Raw genomic sequence first — 21759 nt, 5'->3', positions numbered from 1 at the left:
ATATCTGTACTATATTAAGCCTAAGATTACGTTTAATAGGATTGTTGGGAGAGGTTAGGGTTTATATTTGTTGCGTTGAAAACATGTTTGTGGTTCGTCAAAATTCAATAAACAAGTCAACTTTCGGGTGACCATCACCTCATATTGGTACTTTCCACCAAACAGTTACTGTAAGTACTTTCAGTTGAAGAGAACAGTGCTGTATTAATATGACATGCCAAGTAACACGAGTCACTAACTAGCCACTCTCAGGCAAACTATTAAAATAACAGACTGTAACGCCAAAATTACTCACTTATTTAAACGCAATAGACATTAACAGACCATTCTACCAACATATAGACTCAAGACTTTCCAATACTCCCTTTAAAAGGATATCTGATCAACCAAGCTGTGATTTATACGTCAGACTACGAGTAACAGCGTCTAACAGTCTGGTTAAGCAGATTATGAACCAGGAGTCCGGGTCAGAGACCGGGTCGTGGGAATATTGATCCTTGGGACCACCTCAAGGTACTATAAGGTGACACTTTACTCTGATAGCATACAAGTGACAATCTGAGCAACGACTGTCATTATAAATCTGATGAATATTCCTCACATTCCCCTCCGTCTACTGAAGACACCACAATATTCACCGTTGTCACTGTGCAATACAGTAGCAGGCACCTCCTCCCCTGGCTTACACATTACCGGGAGAGGGTCTCAGGAGGAGGAGTTCTTCCTGAGCCTGGCCCGGGGTCAGGCTCGACTTATGAGAGTTTGGTCCAACAGGCCTTACAAAGAAGGAATAATTTAAACAGGGATATTGAAGAAATCGAGCAGAGATTGAAGCATTCATATCAGATTGAAGAACAGAACAGAAAGCAACTAGAACAGAAAGCAATAGAAGAAATAAAGACAAACACGAAATATTCCTTCACATGAGAAATCAAAAGCAAAAACCACTGCCAATATTGGACTCATTCGTACTAGTGAAGGTTCATACACTGAGGATGATAAGGAAATCAGTGAAATCCTAAAAAAAGCGGAATGAGGACATGTTTAGCACGAGTGTGGCAGATTTTGAAAGAGAAATGGTAAATATGCCCACGCACTCAGCTCCGGGTCCAAGATCCATGGAAGTCAATATTTATAAAAAAAATGAAAGGTGCCAGTAGCACAGCCACTCGGTATAGTGTGGAGGAAAAGCTTGGACACGGGGGAGATACCAGATGCGCTTAAATCAGCAGACATAGCTCCTCTACACAAGGGAGTTAGCAAAGCATTGGTAAAGAATTATAGACTAGTTGCACTAACGTCCCACATAATAATAGTATTTGAAAGAGGATCAGGAGTCAGGTCACTAGTTTCACTGGAGACCAATAACCTCCACAACCCAGGCCAACATGGATTTAGAGCAGGAAGATCATGCCTCTCGCAGCTACTTGACCATTACGACAAAATAACTGAGGTATTAGAAGAAAAACAGAATGCAGATGTGGTATACACGGATTTCGCAAAGGTATTCGATAAATGTGACCATGGAGTGATAGCACACAAAATGAGGTCATTGGGAATATCTGCTAAAGTAGGACGCTGGATACTCAGTTTTCTGTCGAACAGAACACAAGAGACTAACAGTCAACCATATAAAATGGAGTCCAAGCGCAGTTAAAAGCTCTGAACCTCAGGGTACAGTCTTTGCACCACTGCTTTTCCTTATTCTCATATCAGATATAGACTCAAATACACGTCACAGCTTCGTATCATCCTTTGCTGACGACACAAAAATCAGCATGAAAATTACCTCTGCTGAAGACATTGAAAAACAACAAGCAGATAATAAAGTTTTCGACTGGGCAACAGAAAATAACATGATGTTTAACAGTGATAAATTTTAGGTACTCAGGTACGGTAAAAATGAGGGCTATAAACATAATACAGGGTACAAAATACAATGAAATGTGCCCATAAAAGGAAAGCAGCATGTCAAGGATCTGGGAATAATGATGTCTGACGATATACCGCTTGGGGATTTTGCTTGGGGAGATCCGTAACGATAGGGATCCCATCACAATGGTTGTACTCTTCAAGTCACTTGTGTTGTCCCGTCTTGAGTACTGCTCGGTACTCACTTCCCCCTTCAGAGCAGATGAGATTGCTCAAATAGTGGGAATACAGAGAACATATACGGCACGCATAGACGAGATAAAGCACCTAAATTATTGGGATCGTCTCAAAGCTCTCCAAATGTACTCACTAGAAAGGAGACGAGACACACATCAAATAATATACACGTGGAAAATACTGGAGGGCCAGGTCCCAAATCTACACAGTAAAATAACAACGTACTGGAGTGAACGAAATGGAAGAAAATGCAGAATAGAAGCAGTGAAGAGGAGAGGTGCCATAGGCACAATCAGAGAACACTGTATAAACATCAGAGGACCGCGGTTGTTCAACATCCTCCCAGCTATTTGCGAGACGAGTCCAGTGAGGAATGTGAGCCAACTCTTCAAAAGAAGCGAGATGTACCTCTCACGACTAGGAGAGCCGAGTCGTTCTGGAGATGGCGAAGTGTTAACTGAACAGAATCTAGAGCAATTTAAAACAGATTTATGCGATAAGTTTAAACAGTAATGAACTAGATTTTTAAACAATTGAACTCCGGTGAGTTCAATTATAAACTCACCGAGGCATAATTGACAACATGCCTCATGAGTTTTCATGCACGTAATTGCAATTACATAATTGCACGTAAACAGTTACGTACCGGTTGTAATTGTCTGGCAAGTAAAAAGAAAAAGGCGAATCAAGTATAAGTTGGAAGAGTGGGAAAAAGACCAACTTAGGTGGTCATAGAAGGAAGATTTATGTAATCTCTTTATGAATTAAAAGAGGCGTCATCTCTGGGGATGAGAGCGAAAGGGCTCAATAGAATGTGAATAAATAGGGAGTGAAGGGATTGAGCCATTTCAAAGCGCTGAATGGCGTGATGACTACGACCACCATTTGAATACAATAAAAGGGTGATATTGGGCAGGAAAAAAGTTATGTTCAACTTTGTTGAAAGGAAATAAAATATAAATAATTCACCTCCACGAGTAGAGTAGTCACAACCATTCTGAAATCAAAGTATGTAAATCAGAAAAAATACTGAGGCTATGCAATGTGATCGAACTCGTATAGCCGGTTCTGCTATACACGGTATAGCCGTGAACTATAGACGTGCTTGTATATCATTATTATGAAAGCATAAACGACATTTCCTAAGAAATCGTGCTTCGAATTTCATTGCAACACACTATGAGAGAGACTGATAATCAAGACTATGATGGTGCATCCTGCAACATATAATAAGAATCTTAAGAAAACGATGACTACAGTGAAGTGTCCCAGACCTTCACTGGTGGAGCGTCCACCTATACTCTACCAACGAGCAACATCACTCCATCATCGTCAACCATAATATTGCCACTCTGAAAGATGCTTCGTTGTAACTTGAGATCATCTGGAATATGACATGACGTCACTCCGGTTTGCTCACCCACATTATTATGATCAGGTGGGTTGGTCAGTTCCACACCCTTGCCACCTCACGGCGACTGTGTCACTAAGTCCTCTAGTTTACCTTGCATACACCACTACTGTAGCCTACATCAGCCTGACAGGTCTGTCATAATCACTGCTGTACAATGAGCCCCAATTTCATTGCTAAAGAAATTCAACATGGAGGAGTTGCACTTGAACATCTTCCAAGGTCCTGGTAGTGTGGACACCCCCCCCCCCTCTCTCCCACATCGTGTAACAGCAAATATCTTGACGTTTGGTTGATTGACAGACCTTCAGCAGCTATATTCATAGGTCTAAGTTTCAATGTGTTTACTGTGTGTACATGTGTAACTGTGCACGTACATATATCTGCATGTACACGTGTATATCTGCGTGTGCACGTATATATCTGTGTGTACAGTATGTGTGCACGTATATATCTGCGTGTACAGTATGTGTGCACGTATATATCTGCGTGTACAGTATGTGTGCACGTATATATCTGCGTGTACAGTATGTGTGCACGTATATATCTGCGTGTACAGTATGTGTGCATGTATATATCTGCGTGTACAGTATGTGTGCACGTATATATCTGCGTGTGCTGTATATTTGTGTGCACGTATGTGTGTACAGTATGTATGTGTGTGCACGTATATATCTGCATATATATACGTATGTGCACGTATATATCTGCGTGTACAGTATGTGTGCACGTATATATCTACGTGTACAGTATGTGTGCACGTATAAATCTGCGTGACCAGTATGTGTGCACGTATATATCTGCGTGACCAGTATGTGTGCACGTATATATCTGCGTGTACAGTATGTGTGCACGTATATATCTGCGTGTACAGTATGTGTGCACGTATATATCTGCGTGTACAGTATGTGTGCACGTATATATCTGCGTGTACAGTATGTGTGCACGTATATATCTGCGTGTACAGTATGTGTGCACGTATATATCTGCGTGTACAGTATGTGTGCACGTATATATCTGCGTGTACAGTATGTGTGCACGTATATATCTGCGTGTACAGTATGTGTGCACGTATATATCTGCGTGTACAGTATGTGTGCACGTATATATCTGCGTGTACAGTATATGTGTGCACGTATGTGTGTACAGTATATTTGTGTGTACAGTATGTATGTGTGTGCACGTATATATATCTGCGTATATATGCGTATATATACGTATGTGTGCACGTATATATCTGCGTGTACAGTATACGTGCACGTATATAACTGCGTGTACTGTATGTGTGTGTGCACGTATATATTTGCGAGTACTGTATATGTGCACGTATATACCTGCGTGTACATGTGTACATATACATCTACGTGTACATTATGCACGTATATTATCTACGTGTACGGTATTCACATATATATCTACGTGTACAGTTTGCACATACTGTGCACGTATACATACTGTACATGCGCGTACGTACACGGTGTTGTAGGACCCCGTCCTCACACGAGCCACTCTGATGCTAAGGAACATCTTCCTCATCTCCCCGGCTCATCTTAGTCGTCAGTTTGTGTTATTTCACATTCACGAGGCACCAACCCTTACCTAATGCTTCCCAAGTGCCGGCTCATTCGTATTGTATGCCGGCACTCCCTCATCTCACGTCTTGTAAGCAACACCTATGAGCCTAATGTGTTTTAGGAATGTAAATTAGGTATGTAAAAGGATATTGTGGACGAGGGAGTGGTGTTGGGTGGGTGTGAGAGGGCCGGCGCCGGGCCAAGTAGGAGACTTCAACAAAGCGGCATTTTGTGGAGTGCACGGGAGGGCCAGGCGACCCACCTGCCGGGCCTGCACCTCCCTCCCTCCACACCCTCCCACTCTTTACTCACTCACCTTTTTAGCGTCTTTGGGAGAGTCCTGTGCTAGTTGCTCCTCTGCTGTGGTGGATGCAACCTTCGGGTGTGTCCCGTTGACGATGGTGGTGGTGGCGTTGGGCTCCGTGGCTGGCCGTGGCGGTACAGATGAAGTCTCGCTGCGAACATTTCCATTGCCGCCGCCGCCACCAGTGTCCTCTTGGCCATTTTGATGGGAGGTATCGTTTTCTACTGGCATTTTGATGCCGGTAATTTCTCCACTAGCACCTGACGATAATTTTTTCTGTATATGCAAGTAGAATCACGATGATTTATGGGCGTTATCATTAAATATCGGGGAGATCGCGCGTGACCACCCGCTCTCACACACGTAAACAATCTCACTGCCTTCACACGGCCCCTGTCGCTCGCCGCGTCCAGTAACTATTGCCACACAGTCCAATTCTATCTATATTTTACTCCTTTACACAAAGATATTCTGGAATTCAGAGAATACTGTACTTTAAATACACGTTTAAAGTATCATATATAAATATATCGCGCGATGTCATTTGATATAGCGTGGGAAATCCGTGTAAGTTTAACAAGAATCTTGCGGCGTGTATTGACCTGCTGTGGTCTCGAGCGGCGCGAGCACCAGGGAAAGGGCGGGGCGTTCAAATCTCCACCAAGACGCTCCCTACATTACTGCCAAAATTATTACCAAACGAATTTTACCTGCACTGCCCTGAGGACTGTTCCGTTCTCAGCCTCGTATTTATATATCTTGTGAAATTCACATGCTGGATAGATATCAGGTATATAGCTGTATATCTTATTTTACTTGCTTATTTAGAAAATAATAATCAACAGTTTATTATGACCTCTTAATTTGTTACTCACACAAATGAGTCAAGTGAGACAGACAGACAAACAGAGACGCCACGAGCGAGCGCACACGCACAAATCTACCTAATCAGATTCAAAATTTTATATGTAAATATGATAAAGGAGTGAGAAATTAGATTCTTATTATTAACATCTTTATTGACAAAAATATACAATTTTGCCTAATCGGAGTAATACCATTAGGTCGTATTACAGTGAGGATTTTTTTCAGGGAAATTCCTGCGCGGGCCCTAAGCCTCTGGCTGCCCTACTTAGCGTTCCTTGTTTCTGTTTTACTTGGGCGGAGTATCGTTCAACCACTTGGGCTGGACAAAAGAGCGACGGTCTCGCCTCATGCAGGTCGACGTTCAATCCCCGACCGTGTAAGTGGTTGGGCACCATTCCTTCCTCCGTCCCATCCCAAATCCTTATCCTGACTCCTTCCCAGTGCTATATAGTCGTGATGGCTTGGCGCTTTCCCCCTGATAGTTCCCTTCCCTTGGGCGGACTATGAGTATTCATGACTCGTATGGTCGCTTCAGTAAGATTTTGTCCCATGTGTTTAACAACTTCTTCTGCTCTGTTGAATCTACGTTGAAATCTTATTGGGTTTGTAACTGTGTACTGTGTTAGATAATGTTCCAGTGGTCTGTTGTAGTTGTAACTGTGCACTGTGTTAGATAATGTTCCAGTGGTCTATCGGGCATTCCTCCACAGTGCTGACATTTCCTCTCATCTTCTGGAACCTGTAAGCCTATTTCCCATGCACATGGGTATCCAAGCCTGATGCGGTGTAAGTGTACTTCTGTTGTTCTACTGCTCCCTTTTATCAAACTAAGTGGTTCGTAGTTGGTTGAATTCTTGTACCAACACGCAGATCCTGATGTTGCAACTGCTGTGTTGTGGTCACTGTACATCATCTGCATTGCTCTATTTCTAAATATTTTCTAATCTGTGATAGACTCTGTGGTATATAAATGACTACATTTCTTCGCTTAGTTGCAAGTTTTGTAGCTTCGTCTGCAATGTCATTTCCTATTATTCCCACATGACTTGGCACCCAGTTAATAAGTACCCGACGGTCTTGACGTTTGAGTGTTTGCATTAATGATATGACATTTGTTATCAGATGGATGCTGTCATGTATGTGGTCTTGTTATGGTGAGGATGATGCGTATATTAACTGTTTCCAGTTTCCCTAACTTGTATACCATGCAAGGTGATGGAGAATATAGTGAGGAAATGGCTCGTAGAGCATCAGGAGGGAAATAGCTTTGTAAGACACCACCTGCATGGGTTCAGAGATGATAAATCGTGCCTCACAGGTTTAATAGAATTCTTTGACCAAGCAACAAACATTAGGCAAGAAAGAGAAAGGTGAACAGACTGCATTTTCTTGGACTGTCAGAAAGCCTTTGACACAGTACCCCATAAAAGGCTGTTACAAAAGTTGGAGCAACAGGCAGGAGTAAAAGGCAAGGTGCTCCAGTGTATCTAAGCAACAGGAAACAGCGAGTAACTGTGAGGGGGGAGGGAGACATCAGAGTGGCGAGATGTCACCAGCGGAGTCCCACATTTCTCTGTACTTGTACCCATCCTGTTTCTAATAGATGTAAACGATCTTCCAGAGGGTATAGACTCATTCCTCTCAATGTTTGCTGATGATGCAAACTTTATGAGAAGAATCAAGACAGATGAAGATAGACAGATACTACAGGACGACCTGGACAAACTGGAGGAATGGGCTAGGAAATGGCTACTAAAGTTTAACTCAGGAAAGTGTAAAGTAATGAAATTAGGCGAAGGGAACAGAAGGCTGAACACAAGGTACCATCTAGGAGGTGAAATCCTGCAAGAGTCAAATAGAGAGAAAGATCTGGGGGTTGATATCACACCCAACCTATCCCCAGAGGCCCACATCAAAAGAATATCATCAACGGCATATGCTAGACTGGCCATCACAAGAACTGCCTTTAGAAACTCGTGTAAGGAATCGTTCAAGATCCTGTATACTACCTTTGTCAGACCAATCCTAGAGTATGCAGCTCCTGCCTGGAGTCCATACCTAGTTAACACAAGACAAAGTTAGAGAAGATTCAGCGGTATGCCACCAGACTCGTCCCGGAACTGAGAGGAATGAGCTACGAGGAAAGGCTAAAGGAGCTGAACCTCATGTCCTTGGAAAACAGAAGAGTAAGGGGAGACATGATAACCACCTACAAAATTCTCAGGGGAAATGACAGGGTGGACAAAGACAAACTCTTCAGCACGGGTGGAACACGAACAAGGGGACACAGGTGGAAACTTAGTACCCAGATGAGTCACAAAGACGTGAAAAAGAATTTTTTCAGTGTCAGAGTAGTTAGTAAATGGAATGCACTAGGCAGTGATGTGGTGGAGGCTGACTCCATACACAGTTTCAAATGTAGATATGATAGAGCCCAATAGGCTCAGGAACCTGTACACCTGTTGATTGACAGTTGAGAGGCGGGACCAAAGAGCCAGAGCTCAACCCCCGCAACATCTGGAGCGAAAGAACTTTGTAACACAACATCAACATGGGTTCAGGGATGGCAAGTCCTGCCTCACAGGGTTAACTGAATTCTACGACCAGGCAAGAAAGAGAGGGGTGGGCAGACTGCATATTTTTGGATTGCCAGAAAGCCTTTGATACAGTACCATGCAAGAGGTTAGTGAAAAAGCTGGAGATGCAGGCAGGAGTAAAAGGGAAGGTACTCCATTGGATAAGGGAGTACCTAAGCAACAGAAGACAACGAGTCACTGTGAGGGGTGAGGTCTGTAGATTGGCGAGACGTTACAAGTGGAGTTCCGCAGGGGTTCGTCCTTGGACCTATACTGTTTCTGATATATGTAAATGATCTTCCAGAGGGTATAGACTCGTTTCTCTCAATGTTTGCCGATGATGCAAAAATTATGACGAGGATTGAAACAGAGGATGATAGTAGGAGGCTACAAGATGACCTAGACAGACTGAATGAATGGTCCAACATATGGCTGCTATAGTTCAACCCGAGTAAATGCAAAGTAATGAAACTAGGCGGTGGAAACAGGAGGTCAGACACACTATACAGAATAGGAGATGAAGTACTACATGAAACGGACAGAGAGAAAGATCTAGGGGTTGATATCACACCAAACCTGTCTCCTGAAGCCCACATAAAAAGAATAACGTCTGCGGCATATGCGAGGCTGGCTAACATCAGAACAGCCTTCAGGAACCTGTGTAAGGAATCATTCAGCATCTTGCATAGCACATATGTAAGACCAATCCTAGGGTATGCGGGCCCAGCATGGAGCCCGTACCTTGTCAAGCATAAGACGAAGCTGGAAAAAGTTCAGAGGTATGCCACTAGACTAGTCCCAGAACTAAGAGGCATGAGTTACTAGGAAAGGCTGCGGGAAATTCACCTTACGACACTGGAAGACTGAAGAGTAAGGGGAGACATAATCACTACCTAAAAAATCCTCAGGAGAATTGACAGGGTAGACAAGGATAAACTATTCAACACTGGTGGTACGCGAACAAGGGGACACAGATGGAAACTGAGTACCCACATGAGCCACAGGGACGTTAGAAGGAACTTTTTCATTGTCAGAGTAGTTAACAGGTGGAATGCATTAGGAAGTGATGTGGTGGAGGCTGACTCCATACATAGTTTTAAATGTAGATATGATAGAGCCCAGTAGGCACAGGAATCTGTACACCAGTTGATTGACGGTTGAGAGGCGGGACCAAAGAGCCAAAGCTCAACCCCCGCAAGCACAAATAGGTGAGTACAGGACAATGAGGTGCTGCTCATATTTCTTTGTTGTCATCTGTGAACATTCCATCACCCTTGCTCAGGGGCCCAATGCTATATGTAATTTTTACTCTAGCTTTTGTAGAAGTGACAAAAAAGTATTTTGGATCCCTCTTTATTTCACTGATGATCTTTTTCTCTCTTTGCCTCTCCTGGATTTTATACGGTTCTTGCAGCTTTAGTTCGACGATTGATTGCTGAAGATTAAGCCACCCGTCGCCCGTAAGTGGTAGTAATAGTAAAGGAGGTTAGTAAGACATGATCCCCATCCTGGGAATGCATGATGCGAATTATTATCACATCAAGTATCTAGCCAGTGTGTTTGAGGCTGGCTAATATCAACTGCCTTTAGAAATTTGAGTAAGGAATCATTTAGAACCTTGTATATCACATATGTAAGACCAATCCTGGAGTATGCGGTTCCAGCATGGAATACATACATTGTCAAGCATAAGACGAAGCTGGAGAAGGTTTAAGGTATGCCACTAGATTAGTTTCTGAACTAAGAGGCATGAGTTACAATGAAAGACTGCGTGAATTGCACCTCACGTCGCTGGAAGACAGAAGATCTCGGGGAGACATGATCACCACATATATCCTTCTCAGGGGAATTGACAGGGTAGATAACGACATAATATTTTACATGGGTAGTAATCCACAAGGGGACACAAGTGGAAATTGAGTAACCAAATGAGCCACAGAGACACTACAAAGAACTCTCTCAGTGTCAGAGTAGTTAACCAATGTAAGTGATGTGGTGGAGGCTGACTCCATACAGTATCAAATGTAGATATGCTAAAGCCCAATAGGCTCAGGATCCTGTACATCCTGTTTTTTCTCATAATTTATCCATGCAGTTTAAAATCTGATTTCATTATAACCGATATTTCCTATTTTTTTGTAACATTATTAATAATATGAAGTCAACAGACAACTTGAGAATGGTCCAGGACGGACCGAAACGTCGTCGCTTCGAGGGTAAATATAAAAATGTTGTGGATTCCTTCTCACATTGGCCTGCAGGAACATGATAAAGTTGACGCCCTTGCTAAGGCTGCAGTAAATAAAGACAGTATTGAACGGAATCTTGAGTTATCAAATAGGTCCCTTAAAAGTGTCATTAGACGAGAACTCCTGGATGAATTTGAAGAAAGTAGAACAGTGCAAACTGGAACTAGCAGGTCCATTGTTTATCACAATGAAATGTGTGAAGTAAAACATGTGTATGGGGCAAGTAACAAAGTCAGTAGACTAACAGATGTTGTCACAGCTCGTATAAGACTTGGCTACAAGTATCTCTGGCAGTTCGGCTTGTATAGGGATCTAGATGAAGTAAAGTGTAAAGTGTGTGGACAAAGACAGGGACACACACTCGAACACTATATCTTGGATTGTAGTAAAATTGAGCCTTTTGGAGATAAATCTAAGCTCACTCTGTATGATATGGCAACCTATCTTATTACCATGGATAAACTACCTGAAATCCTTGCACTGTATCCATATTTCGCTCCCAGTAGATAAACTACATATGAGATTCAGAAACAAGTAGTGTATTGTGAGGACTAATAATAAACAGAAGCTCCCCTATGACTCTGTAATATCCCCATTGGTCAAACTATTATGTATTAGCGATAAGACCTACCATTAATGTATGATGACTTACTGTAAATATGTAGCTCTTGTAATAGCACTTTCTCTGTAACTAGCTGACATTGTATCTATAAGGTGTGAAGGATAGATGAAATTGTTTATGTAATAATCTAAGATGAGGTCTGATAAAGACCTTTTGTGCCCTCTGTAATGCTTTTGCGCTACCGCTCACAGGATGAGTATGGGGCGCACAATAAACTAGCCGCCTTCGGCGGCAACAATAAAAAAACAACGTCGTCGCTTCTCCGTCTTCTGTTGTGGTGTTTGGTGTCATCCCGTCCTCTTAAAAATATCGTCGTTTTTCGCTCGTATTCGCGCTAAGGCCAAAAATGGACGTAATTTGAAATGAAATCGGCTCACGAAAGTGATGTACTGTCTCGTTTTATGTTTGGGTCGTCTGGCTTAGGTTGTTACGTTAGGAGAGGAAACTTTCAATTAATGGTTTTCATGACGTTTTGAAACCTTAGGAGAACTTCCCGCACTCCTAACCTACCACAGGACCCTTAACTTGCTGTTTTGGAAAAAAATTCCAAAATTTATTTTCAATTATTTTAATTTTCAAATTACGTCCATTTGGGTAAACTCAGTCTGAATTTGGCCATACGGCCAAATTCAGACGTAATTTGTAAGAGGAGAGGTTTAGCACCATCCCATCCTCCTATTTAGATGGGTTGCATACCATAGTAAAAATAGTACAATATTACACCATAGTACAAATAATGACGTACTAAGCAATTACATAGTAGAATTTTGTACTATTCACTTTATAGTCCGAAAAAATTAAGTTAAAACTAACTTAAATATTCCTAGGCCAGGTATAGCACACATATGTACTATATTAGGCCTCAGATATCGTGTAGTAGGCCTAGGATGATTAGGCTAGGTTAATTTGGTTTGTCTTTGCAACATAAAGAGAATCTTTTCCGGTTGATCCAAATTCACTAGTACCGATTTCCACTTTCTAATCTCGTTGTACGTCGGTATATATACTATGGTGCTCATCGTTACTATGATTACTACTGCAACAGAAGCATGGGCTGGGTCATCATATCTTCAGTCTCGTCATTGTGACTCATCGTCTGCATTAACAACAATGTATTCTTTGTAAGTTAAGGCTATGTTAATGCTCTTCCTTATTGACCCAGAGATAAATTATTTAAGGAAGCAGTCGTCAGTGACCTCAAGACCTCCTTACCCTCGGTAATAACTGTTTTAACAATCCAGTTTATTCAACCAAAATTAAAATTTTCAAATAAGTCACTAGTCATTCTGAGGCCATTTTTATTTTTTAACTAATACATTTGACTCTTTGTAAATTCGACGTCATATTGACAATTCCTATTGCTAGATTTTGGTTTTGAACTCCTAACTCTATCCAGATGGTTTCTGTGTGTGTTTTAATATCCTTTCTGACAAAGCTTCTTAATTTCATTTTAAGGCAGTTTCCTATGCTCCTCACCTAATTGATTTATGAAAGCGGTCATTAATTACCCTTAATGTGATATTCAGCTAATAGCTCTACGGAGTCTTTATTCATCTCTGCGTTTGTTAGTATAATACTTTATATTATTTATGTACAAATAAATGCTATTAATTCGTCTATGTATACCTGATATTGCGTAATATATTATTAAACAAATATTAATTATTATCTTAATATGATTGCTCTCTTAATGTTTTAGTCCTGTTTTCTCATTTTATTTATTTCTGAGAATTTTACAGCATTGCTTAGCCCGCTCCCCCCCCCCCCACCTTGTTCCCCATTATTTGTCCAAACAATTTTCCTGGCCTGTTAAACCTCTGCTGACAGGTTTACATCCCTTCTCCCAATGAATACCCAAACATTTTTTTTTTGTCTGACATCAGTTCCCTCCTCTCAACCCGCTACAGCTGCCACCCCGAACAGATATACCCTATTACTTGCATACTTGCAAATGTGTTCCATAAAACTGATCCCGCAGTAACGCATTGGTTTCGCAGTGTTTGTTCAGCTGAAAGTTGACAACAACAGCGATGAACAACCACTCACCGCCAAGTCTTCTAGTCAGAATGTCCCATGTGACAGGGAAGCTTCCCTTGGGCCTTACCAGTTCTGTGCCGCTATTTGCTAAGCAACTCTTCACTCCCAAATTTTCAAAATAATTCACAACGACAAAATATGTGCTTGCTTTTATTTCCAGATATTGTGTTGTCCAGTGTGCCTAACAATACCTATAATTCGCACACAAATACTGTTCATTGCAGATGATGAGTCACAATAACGTGGCTGAAGATATGATGACCAGACCACACATCACAAGGGGAGGAGACGGCGACGTTTCGGTCCTGGATCATTATCAGCTCGGGTAATGTTGCCCACTATTTTCAATGTTCAATGTGTAACTTTCCAATTTCTTTCCGATTCCGTTTGTTAATCTATCTTTAACACCCTTTAATGTACAAATCCACAAGGGCCGTGACGAGGGTCACGATTTGTGGATTTGTTCATTTGCTGCATCACGCTATTGTGATTTCTTTGTGTACTCTTTAATGTATACTCAATATTTATAAAAAATCACTGTAAAGGAAATTGGTGATGTCACCCATGGAAAACAGACTTCTTCACGATGATCTTGATTCCTGTTCTTATTGAAGGATTTCCAGTATCTGTTTAATTTCTTGCGGTCTTTCAAAATCTAATTCTTACTGAAGAAAGCGAAGTTTGTATTTGATATTTGAGGAACACACTGGCTTACCATCAGACCTGGTGATGATGTTTGACCGATGAAATTCCTGGTAGATAAGAATTAACGAAACTCCAGAATGTACTCACCTAGTTGTGCTTGCGGGGGTTGAGCTCTGGCTCTTTGGTCCCGCCTCTCAACTGTCAATCAATAGGTGTACAGGTTCCTGAGCCTATTGGGCTCTATCATATCTACATTTGAAACTGTGTATGGAGTCAGCCTCCACCACATCACTGCCTAGTGCATTCCATTTACTAACTACTCTGACACTGAAAAAATTCTTTTTCACGTCTTTGTGACTCATCTGGGTACTAAGTTTCCACCTGTGTCCCCTTGTTCGTGTTCCACCCGTGCTGAAGAGTTTGTCTTTGTCCACCCTGTCATTTCCCCTGAGAATTTTGTAGGTGGTTATCATGTCTCCCCTTACTCTTCTGTTTTCCAAGGACATGAGGTTCAGCTCCTTTAGCCTTTCCTCGTAGCTCATTCCTCTCAGTTCCGGGACGAGTCTGGTGGCATACCGCTGAATCTTCTCTAACTTTGTCTTGTGTTTAACTAGGTATGGACTCCAGGCTGAAGCTACATACTCCAGGATTGGTCTTACATACGTGGTATACAGGATCCTGAACGATTCCTTACACAAGTTTCTAAAGGCAGTTCTTATGTTGGCCAGTCTAGCATATGCCGCTGATGATATCCTTTTGATGTGGGCCTCTGGGGACAGGTTCGGTGTGATACCAAACCCCAGATCTTTCTCTTTATTTGACTCTTGCAGGATTTCACCTCCCAGATGATACCTTGTGTTCAGCCTTCTGCTCCCTTCACCTAATTTCATTACCTTACACTTTTCTGAGTTGAACTTTAGCAGCCATTTTCTAGACCATTCCTCCAGTTTGTCCAGGTCATCCTGTAGTATCTGTCTATCTTCATCCGTCTTGATTCTTCTTATAATTTTTGCATCATCAGCAAACATTGAGAGGAACGAGTCTATACCCTCCGGAAGATCGTTTACATATATTAGAAACAGGATGGGTCCAAGTACTGAGCCCTGTGGGACTCCACTGGTGACATCTCGCCACTCTGATGTCTCCCCCCTCACCGTTACTCGCTGTTTCCTGTTGCTTAAGAATTCCCTTATCCACTGGAGCACCTTCCCTTTTACTCCTGCCTGTTGCTCCATTTTTTGTATCAGCCTTTTATGGGGTACTGTGTCAAAGGCTTTCTGGCAGTCCAGGAAAATGCAGTCGGCTCACCCTTCTCTTTCCTGCCTAATTTTTGTTGCCTGGTCAAAGAATTCTATTAAACCCGTGAGGCACGATTTACCATCCCTGAACCCATGTTGGTGGTGCGTTACAAACTTATTTCCCTCCAGGTGCTCTACGAGCCTTTTCCTTACGATCTTCTCCATCACCTTGCATGGTATACAAGTTAGGGAAACTGGTCTGTAGTTCAGTGCCTCTTGCCTGTCACCCTTCTTGTATATTGGGACTACGTTAGCTGTCTTCCAACTTTCTGGTAAGTCTCCTGTTTCCAGTGACCTGTTATACACCATAGAGAGTGGTACACTTAGTGCTTCTGCACCTTCCTTTAGTATCCATGGAGAGATTCTGTCAGACCCAACAGCCTTTGTCACATCAAGCTCCAGCATACACCTTTTGACCTCATCACTGGTAAGGTCAAATTCCTTCAAGGTTGCTTGGTTTGCCTCCTCATTTAGTGCAGGGACTACTCTTTGTTCCATTGTGAAGACCTCCTGGAATCTCTTGTTGAGTTCTTCACACGCCTCCTTGTCATTCTCTGTGTATCTGTTCTCCCCTTTTCTCAGTTTCATCACTTGTTCCTTCACTGCTGTTTTCCTCCTGATGTGGCTGTGGAGCAGCTTTAGTTGGGTCTTGGCTTTACTCGCTATGTCGTTTTCAAACTGTCTGCTTCCCTCCTCACTCTGAGGTACTCATTTCTGGCCCTCTGGTATCTCTCCCTGTGTGTGTGTGTGTGTGTGTGTGTGTGTGTGTGTGTGTGTGTGTGTGTGTGTGTGTGTGTGTGTGTGTGTGTGTGTGTGTATGTAAATCACGAAGGTAACACGTGATAAAAATGTGACAGTGTCAAACCATGGAGGAAGAATTAAAACAGGAATTTCCTTAGGTTCTATCGTATATTAATACATCTTCAGAACGAATATTTAGAAGTCAAGTACTGGACATATATATAGACAGGAGAGGTGAAGTGAGGTGAGGTACAATGGAAAATTAATGGGAATTAGCTGGATACAAATAAGAGCCACATAAGAACTGCAGAAGGCCTATTGGCCCATACGAGGCAGCTCCTATTTATACCCACTAATGGTTTATGGGCCCATAAAATAAGAGCTGCATCAATAGGCCCACACATGGATAATTATAGCATAAGATAGTAAATATTTACAATGAATTAGTGAGAAAAATGTGTATCAATGATCCTATTCAAATCGCCCTTTAACTGATCTATCAAAAATGAATCTAAATTATATAAACCACTGCTAATGTTCAAATTACATGATTTTGTAATCTGTATTAAAGCAGATTCAATTATGTTCCTATTGAAAGTGATTTTACAATTCGTTATTGAAGAAGTCATCTCCCAATCAATCTGGTGAGAATTTTCTGACAAATGAACAAACAAAGCATCAGACAATTGGCCATGTCTTACAGAGTATTTATGTTGCGAAATTCTACATTTCAAATCTTTAGATGTTTGCCCAATATAGAACCTATTACAGTCTTTACAAGGTATTATATAAATGACACAATTATCACTACGAGGGCTGTTTCTAACTAATAGTTTAACAACAGTATTTTCGTAACTAAACAATACATGTATATCAAAAAGTTTCAAGGCCTTGACCATATTTTCAAACCCAGAAAAATATTGTAAACATAACACATTCTTTGGGCGAATTTTAGATAGTTTTCTAAAAAAAGGTGCCAGACCAACCGGGCCTGTGGTGGGTATGTGCTTCAAGCAACAGCCTGGTGGACCAAACTCTCACAAGTCGAGCCTGGCCTCGGGCCGGGCTTGGGGAGTAGAAGAACTCCCAGAACCCCATCAAGCGGGTATCAAGCAGGTTCGATCCCCGGTGGAGGCGGAGACAAATTGACAAAATGTTTCTTTCACCCTGATGCCCTTGTTAGCTAGCAGTAAATAGGTACCTGGGAGTTAGACAGCTGCTACGGGCTACTTCCTGGGGGTGAGTAACAAAAAGGAGGCCTGGTTGAGGACCGGGCCGCGGGAACGCTAAGCCCCGAAATCATCTCAAGATAACCTCAAGAAGATACTGGTTAAGATACCAGGTACGCCAAGTTACACACCTTAGTTAAAAAAAGGTGTAAAGGGAAATATGCAAGCATGGATACAAGATTACCTAAGTCACAGGTATGCCAGAGTAAAGTTGTAAGGACAAGTGTCGGACTACCACTTGCATGAGGAATGGGACTCCACAAGGAGGAGTCCTCAGTCCTAGTCCCTTTAATATCCTTATGGAAAACCTCGTTACCATGACATTTATAGAAGGGGGTTAAATTGCTAAGCTATGCTGATGATATAGCATTAGTCGTCACAGGTCCTTCACTTCTAAACAAAGCACAAGGGGCGGTAGATAAAGTAACATCTGAATGCAGCATTTTCTGGCTAAAAATATCTGCACAGAAGTCTAAGGCAATGAGACTAGGCGGCAATACTCCAGACAGGCACCTACGCATTCAAGACTTTAACTTTCAGTGGGTTACACAATATCAATATCTCGGAGTGTGGATAGATTCTAAAATGACATTTAACAAGCAAATTCAATATCTGAAGGAGAAAGCAAAATCACGACTGAATATAATGAGAGTCAAGGAGCGGGCACCCGACAGACGCCCCCGCTTCGGCGTTTATCTGCGCTCGCCTGCGGTCGGGAGTGCTTTCTCGGGTTGACCTTCACAGCCACAGCAGACGATGCATCCAACTAGACACCCAGGGCCTAACTCCATAACCCCAAGGGATTGACGGCTGCCGAGGAGTGAGACACAGAGTGTTAAGGATGTTTTACATACACGCCGCCGTTTTACATACATGCAGCGTCTGCCTTACTCACTCTTTCTCCTTGCCGATGTACAAACGCTGAGGTTATTCAAAATGATGCAATATCCGTGACAAGACTCACAACTGATGACGTCCGAACACTTCCGGAACAAGTGCTTCACTGACTAATTTTGTTCGAGCCACAACGCCGTAAATGCTTCATCCACGTACTACAAATACAAATAATCGCCAACAGAACCTAAACACCTAACCTAACCTAGGCCTATATATGCACAATATGTTAAAATATTGAAATAATAATTTATATTTGAGAAAATTTACATTTTGAATGAACAGCTTGTAAAAAAAAAATGAATACATCTGTGGGGTTGACCGCTGGATGTAATGGACTTGAGTCGAGGACAAGTTGAGACGCATTCATAAATATTAACATGCTCTTTATTCAAAATAGGAATTTTCTCAAATATAAATTAATATTATAATATATTAGCATATATAGGCATAGGTTAGGTTAGGTGTTTAGGTTCTGTTGGCGATTATTTGTATTTGTAGTACGTGGGTGAAGCATTTACAGCGTTGTGGTTCGAACAAAATTAGTCAGTGAAGCACTTGTTCCGGAAGTGTTCGAACGAAATCAGTTGTGAGTCTTCAGCCCGTCCTCCAAACAAAGATCCAAAAGTGATTCCATGCACCCGCCAAACCCCCTGTTTATGAATGAAAAACGGTTTACACACGACTCACAACTGCTGACGTTCGAACATATCCGGAACAAGTGCTTCACTGACGAATTTTGTTCGAATCACAACGCTATAAATGCTTCACCCACATACTACAATACAAATAATCGCCAACAGAACCTAAACACCTAACCTAACCTATCCTATGCCTATATATACACAATATGCTAATATATTATAATATTAATTTATACTTGCGAAAATTCCCGTTTTGAATGAACAGCATATTAAAATTTATGAATGCGTCTGTGGGGTTGACCGCTGGATGTAATGGACTTGAGTCGAGGACGGGTTGGAGTCTTGTGTAAACCGCTTTTCATTAATAAACAAGAGGGTTTGGCGGCTAGATTGACGAGCATTAGGCTTTTGTTTATGAGGACGGGCTAACAGTTCCAGGATGTTCTTATCTCATTAAACACAAACGTAAGCTGAAGACAGTTCAGAGCTGAAAGGTATGAGCGACAAGGAAAGAATAAAAGACCTGAACCTCACATCATTAGAAGAGAGGAGAAACCAAGAAGACATTATCACCAAATACAAAATACTTAGAGGAAATGACAGGGACAAAGACAGTCTATTTAGCATGGGTGCTTCACGAACAAGGGAACATAAATGGAGAGGAAGTACACTAATGAATCATAGACATAGTTTAAGAAGACGTGACAAAGTCATAGAAATCGCATAACAATTTATAGAAACTTGTTACAGGACTCTTGTATGTTACAGAGGACAAGTGGAAAATAGGGGAAACCTCATTCTTTTAAAGTTTTCCCGCGTGAGAAGGGGTTACCGAGACCGATAAACTCCAAACTGGACTTAAAATCGAGTTGGTAGTGCTAAAGATAGTTAGCATGATCGTCACTGCTATTTATCCTGCTGAGGGAGGCATGTAAGCAGACGAAAAACTTGTCCGACAAGGAAGCAAAACTCGCCGGGAAAAATCTCACTGTCCGCTAGGCAACCCAGCCTCCAGGCATGAGCTTATAAAATACCGGTAATTGTATTATATATTAGCATTGTATATACAACCTGTCCTCATCAACAGACGCCGAATGCTTGTTAATTCAGTCGCCAAACTACCTGTTTATAAATGAAAAACGGTTTATACACGACTCAAAACTGATCACTTTCTAATATTTATCCAACCCGTCCTCGACTCAAGTCCACAAGCCGTCCTCAACTCAAGTCCATTCCATCCAGCGGTCGACCCCACAGACGCATTCATAAATTTTTACATGTTGTTTATTCAAAGGGGGAATTTTCTCAAATATAAATTAATATTCTAATATATTAACATATTGTGCATATGTACATATATAGGCATAGGTTAGGTGTTTAGGTTCTGTTGGCGATTATTTGTATTTGTAGTATGTGGGTGAAGCATTTATAGCGTTGTGGGTCGAAATAAATTCGTCAGTGAAACACTTGTTCCGGAAGTGTTCGAACATCATTAGTTGTGAGTCGTGCAACCCGTCCTCGACTCAAGTCCAATTACATTCAGCGGTCAACCCCACAGACGCATTCATAAATTTTAACATGCTGTTCATTCAAAACGGGAATTTTCGCAAGTATAAATTAATATTATAATATATTAGCATATTGTGTATATATATAGGCATAGGTTAGGTTAGGTTAGGTGTTTAGGTTCTGTTGGCGATTATTTGTATTTGTAGTACGTGGGTGAAGCATTTATAGCGTTGTGATTCGAACAAAATTCGTCAGTGAAGCACTTGTTCCGGATATGTTCGAACGTCAGCAGTTGTGAGTCGTGTGTAAACCGCTTTTCATTCATAAACAGGGGGTTTGGCGGGTGGATGGAATCACTTTTGGATCTTTGTTTGGAGGACGGGCTGCATTTATCGGACAGTGTTCGAATGCAACCCGTTCTCGCACTTGCGTATAGTCAATATTGGCTTATTTAATAAGTGCATATGTGACATACTAATTGATTGTAAATATTTTAGTTTACCTTGAAAAGCTTCCTAGAAAACATCGACCTTACCTAACCTTCTTAGTATGTTAAGATAAGCATCTTATTGCTTCTTAATTACAATTATTACTTAACATATACCGTTGATAGATTAAGTAATAATTTCAAAATCACAACTGAGGCTGACGACCTCTGTTGGAATCACAAGACTGTAAAAGCTTCACCAACAAACTACACATACAACAACCCGTCCTCATCAACAAAGGCCAAATGTTCGATGCCACACCGACTGTTTATGAATGAAAAACAGTTTCCGCTCAGCTCACAACTGATGACATTCCAACATTTAATCGCAACTCTATAAATACTTTACCCTCGTACCACAGATACAATTAATTATCAACAGAACCTAAACACCTAACTTAATATACATCTAACTATACAAAGAACTTCAGTATATATTAATTTTATATATGAGGACAAACTTATTTTAATACATAATACGTACAAACTGATGAATGCATCTTGTGGGACGGCCGCCGCTTTAACAAGCTTGGCCTGAGGACAGGCTGAAATACAAATAATCG

The 21759-nt window shown here is 41.5% G+C and overlaps 1 protein-coding gene across 1 annotated transcript in view; it reads right to left on the bottom strand.

Moving 5' to 3' along the window:
• LOC138367651 (uncharacterized) overlaps positions 1–5939 on the bottom strand; it is a 21132-nt gene extending 15193 nt beyond the window's left edge. Inside the window, exon 1 of the mRNA XM_069329421.1 lies at positions 5411–5939. Coding sequence (XP_069185522.1) covers positions 5411–5629 — 219 coding nt within the window. The 5' untranslated portion in view covers positions 5630–5939. The remainder of the gene's footprint in view (positions 1–5410) is intronic.
• Between the last annotated feature and the right edge of the window lie 15820 nt (positions 5940–21759).

Source organism: Procambarus clarkii, chromosome 22 (genome assembly GCF_040958095.1).
Source record: "Procambarus clarkii isolate CNS0578487 chromosome 22, FALCON_Pclarkii_2.0, whole genome shotgun sequence".
Lineage (NCBI taxonomy): Eukaryota > Metazoa > Arthropoda > Malacostraca > Decapoda > Cambaridae > Procambarus > Procambarus clarkii.
Note: the sequence above shows the minus strand (reverse complement) of the source record. Positions and strands in the feature narration are given on the sequence as shown.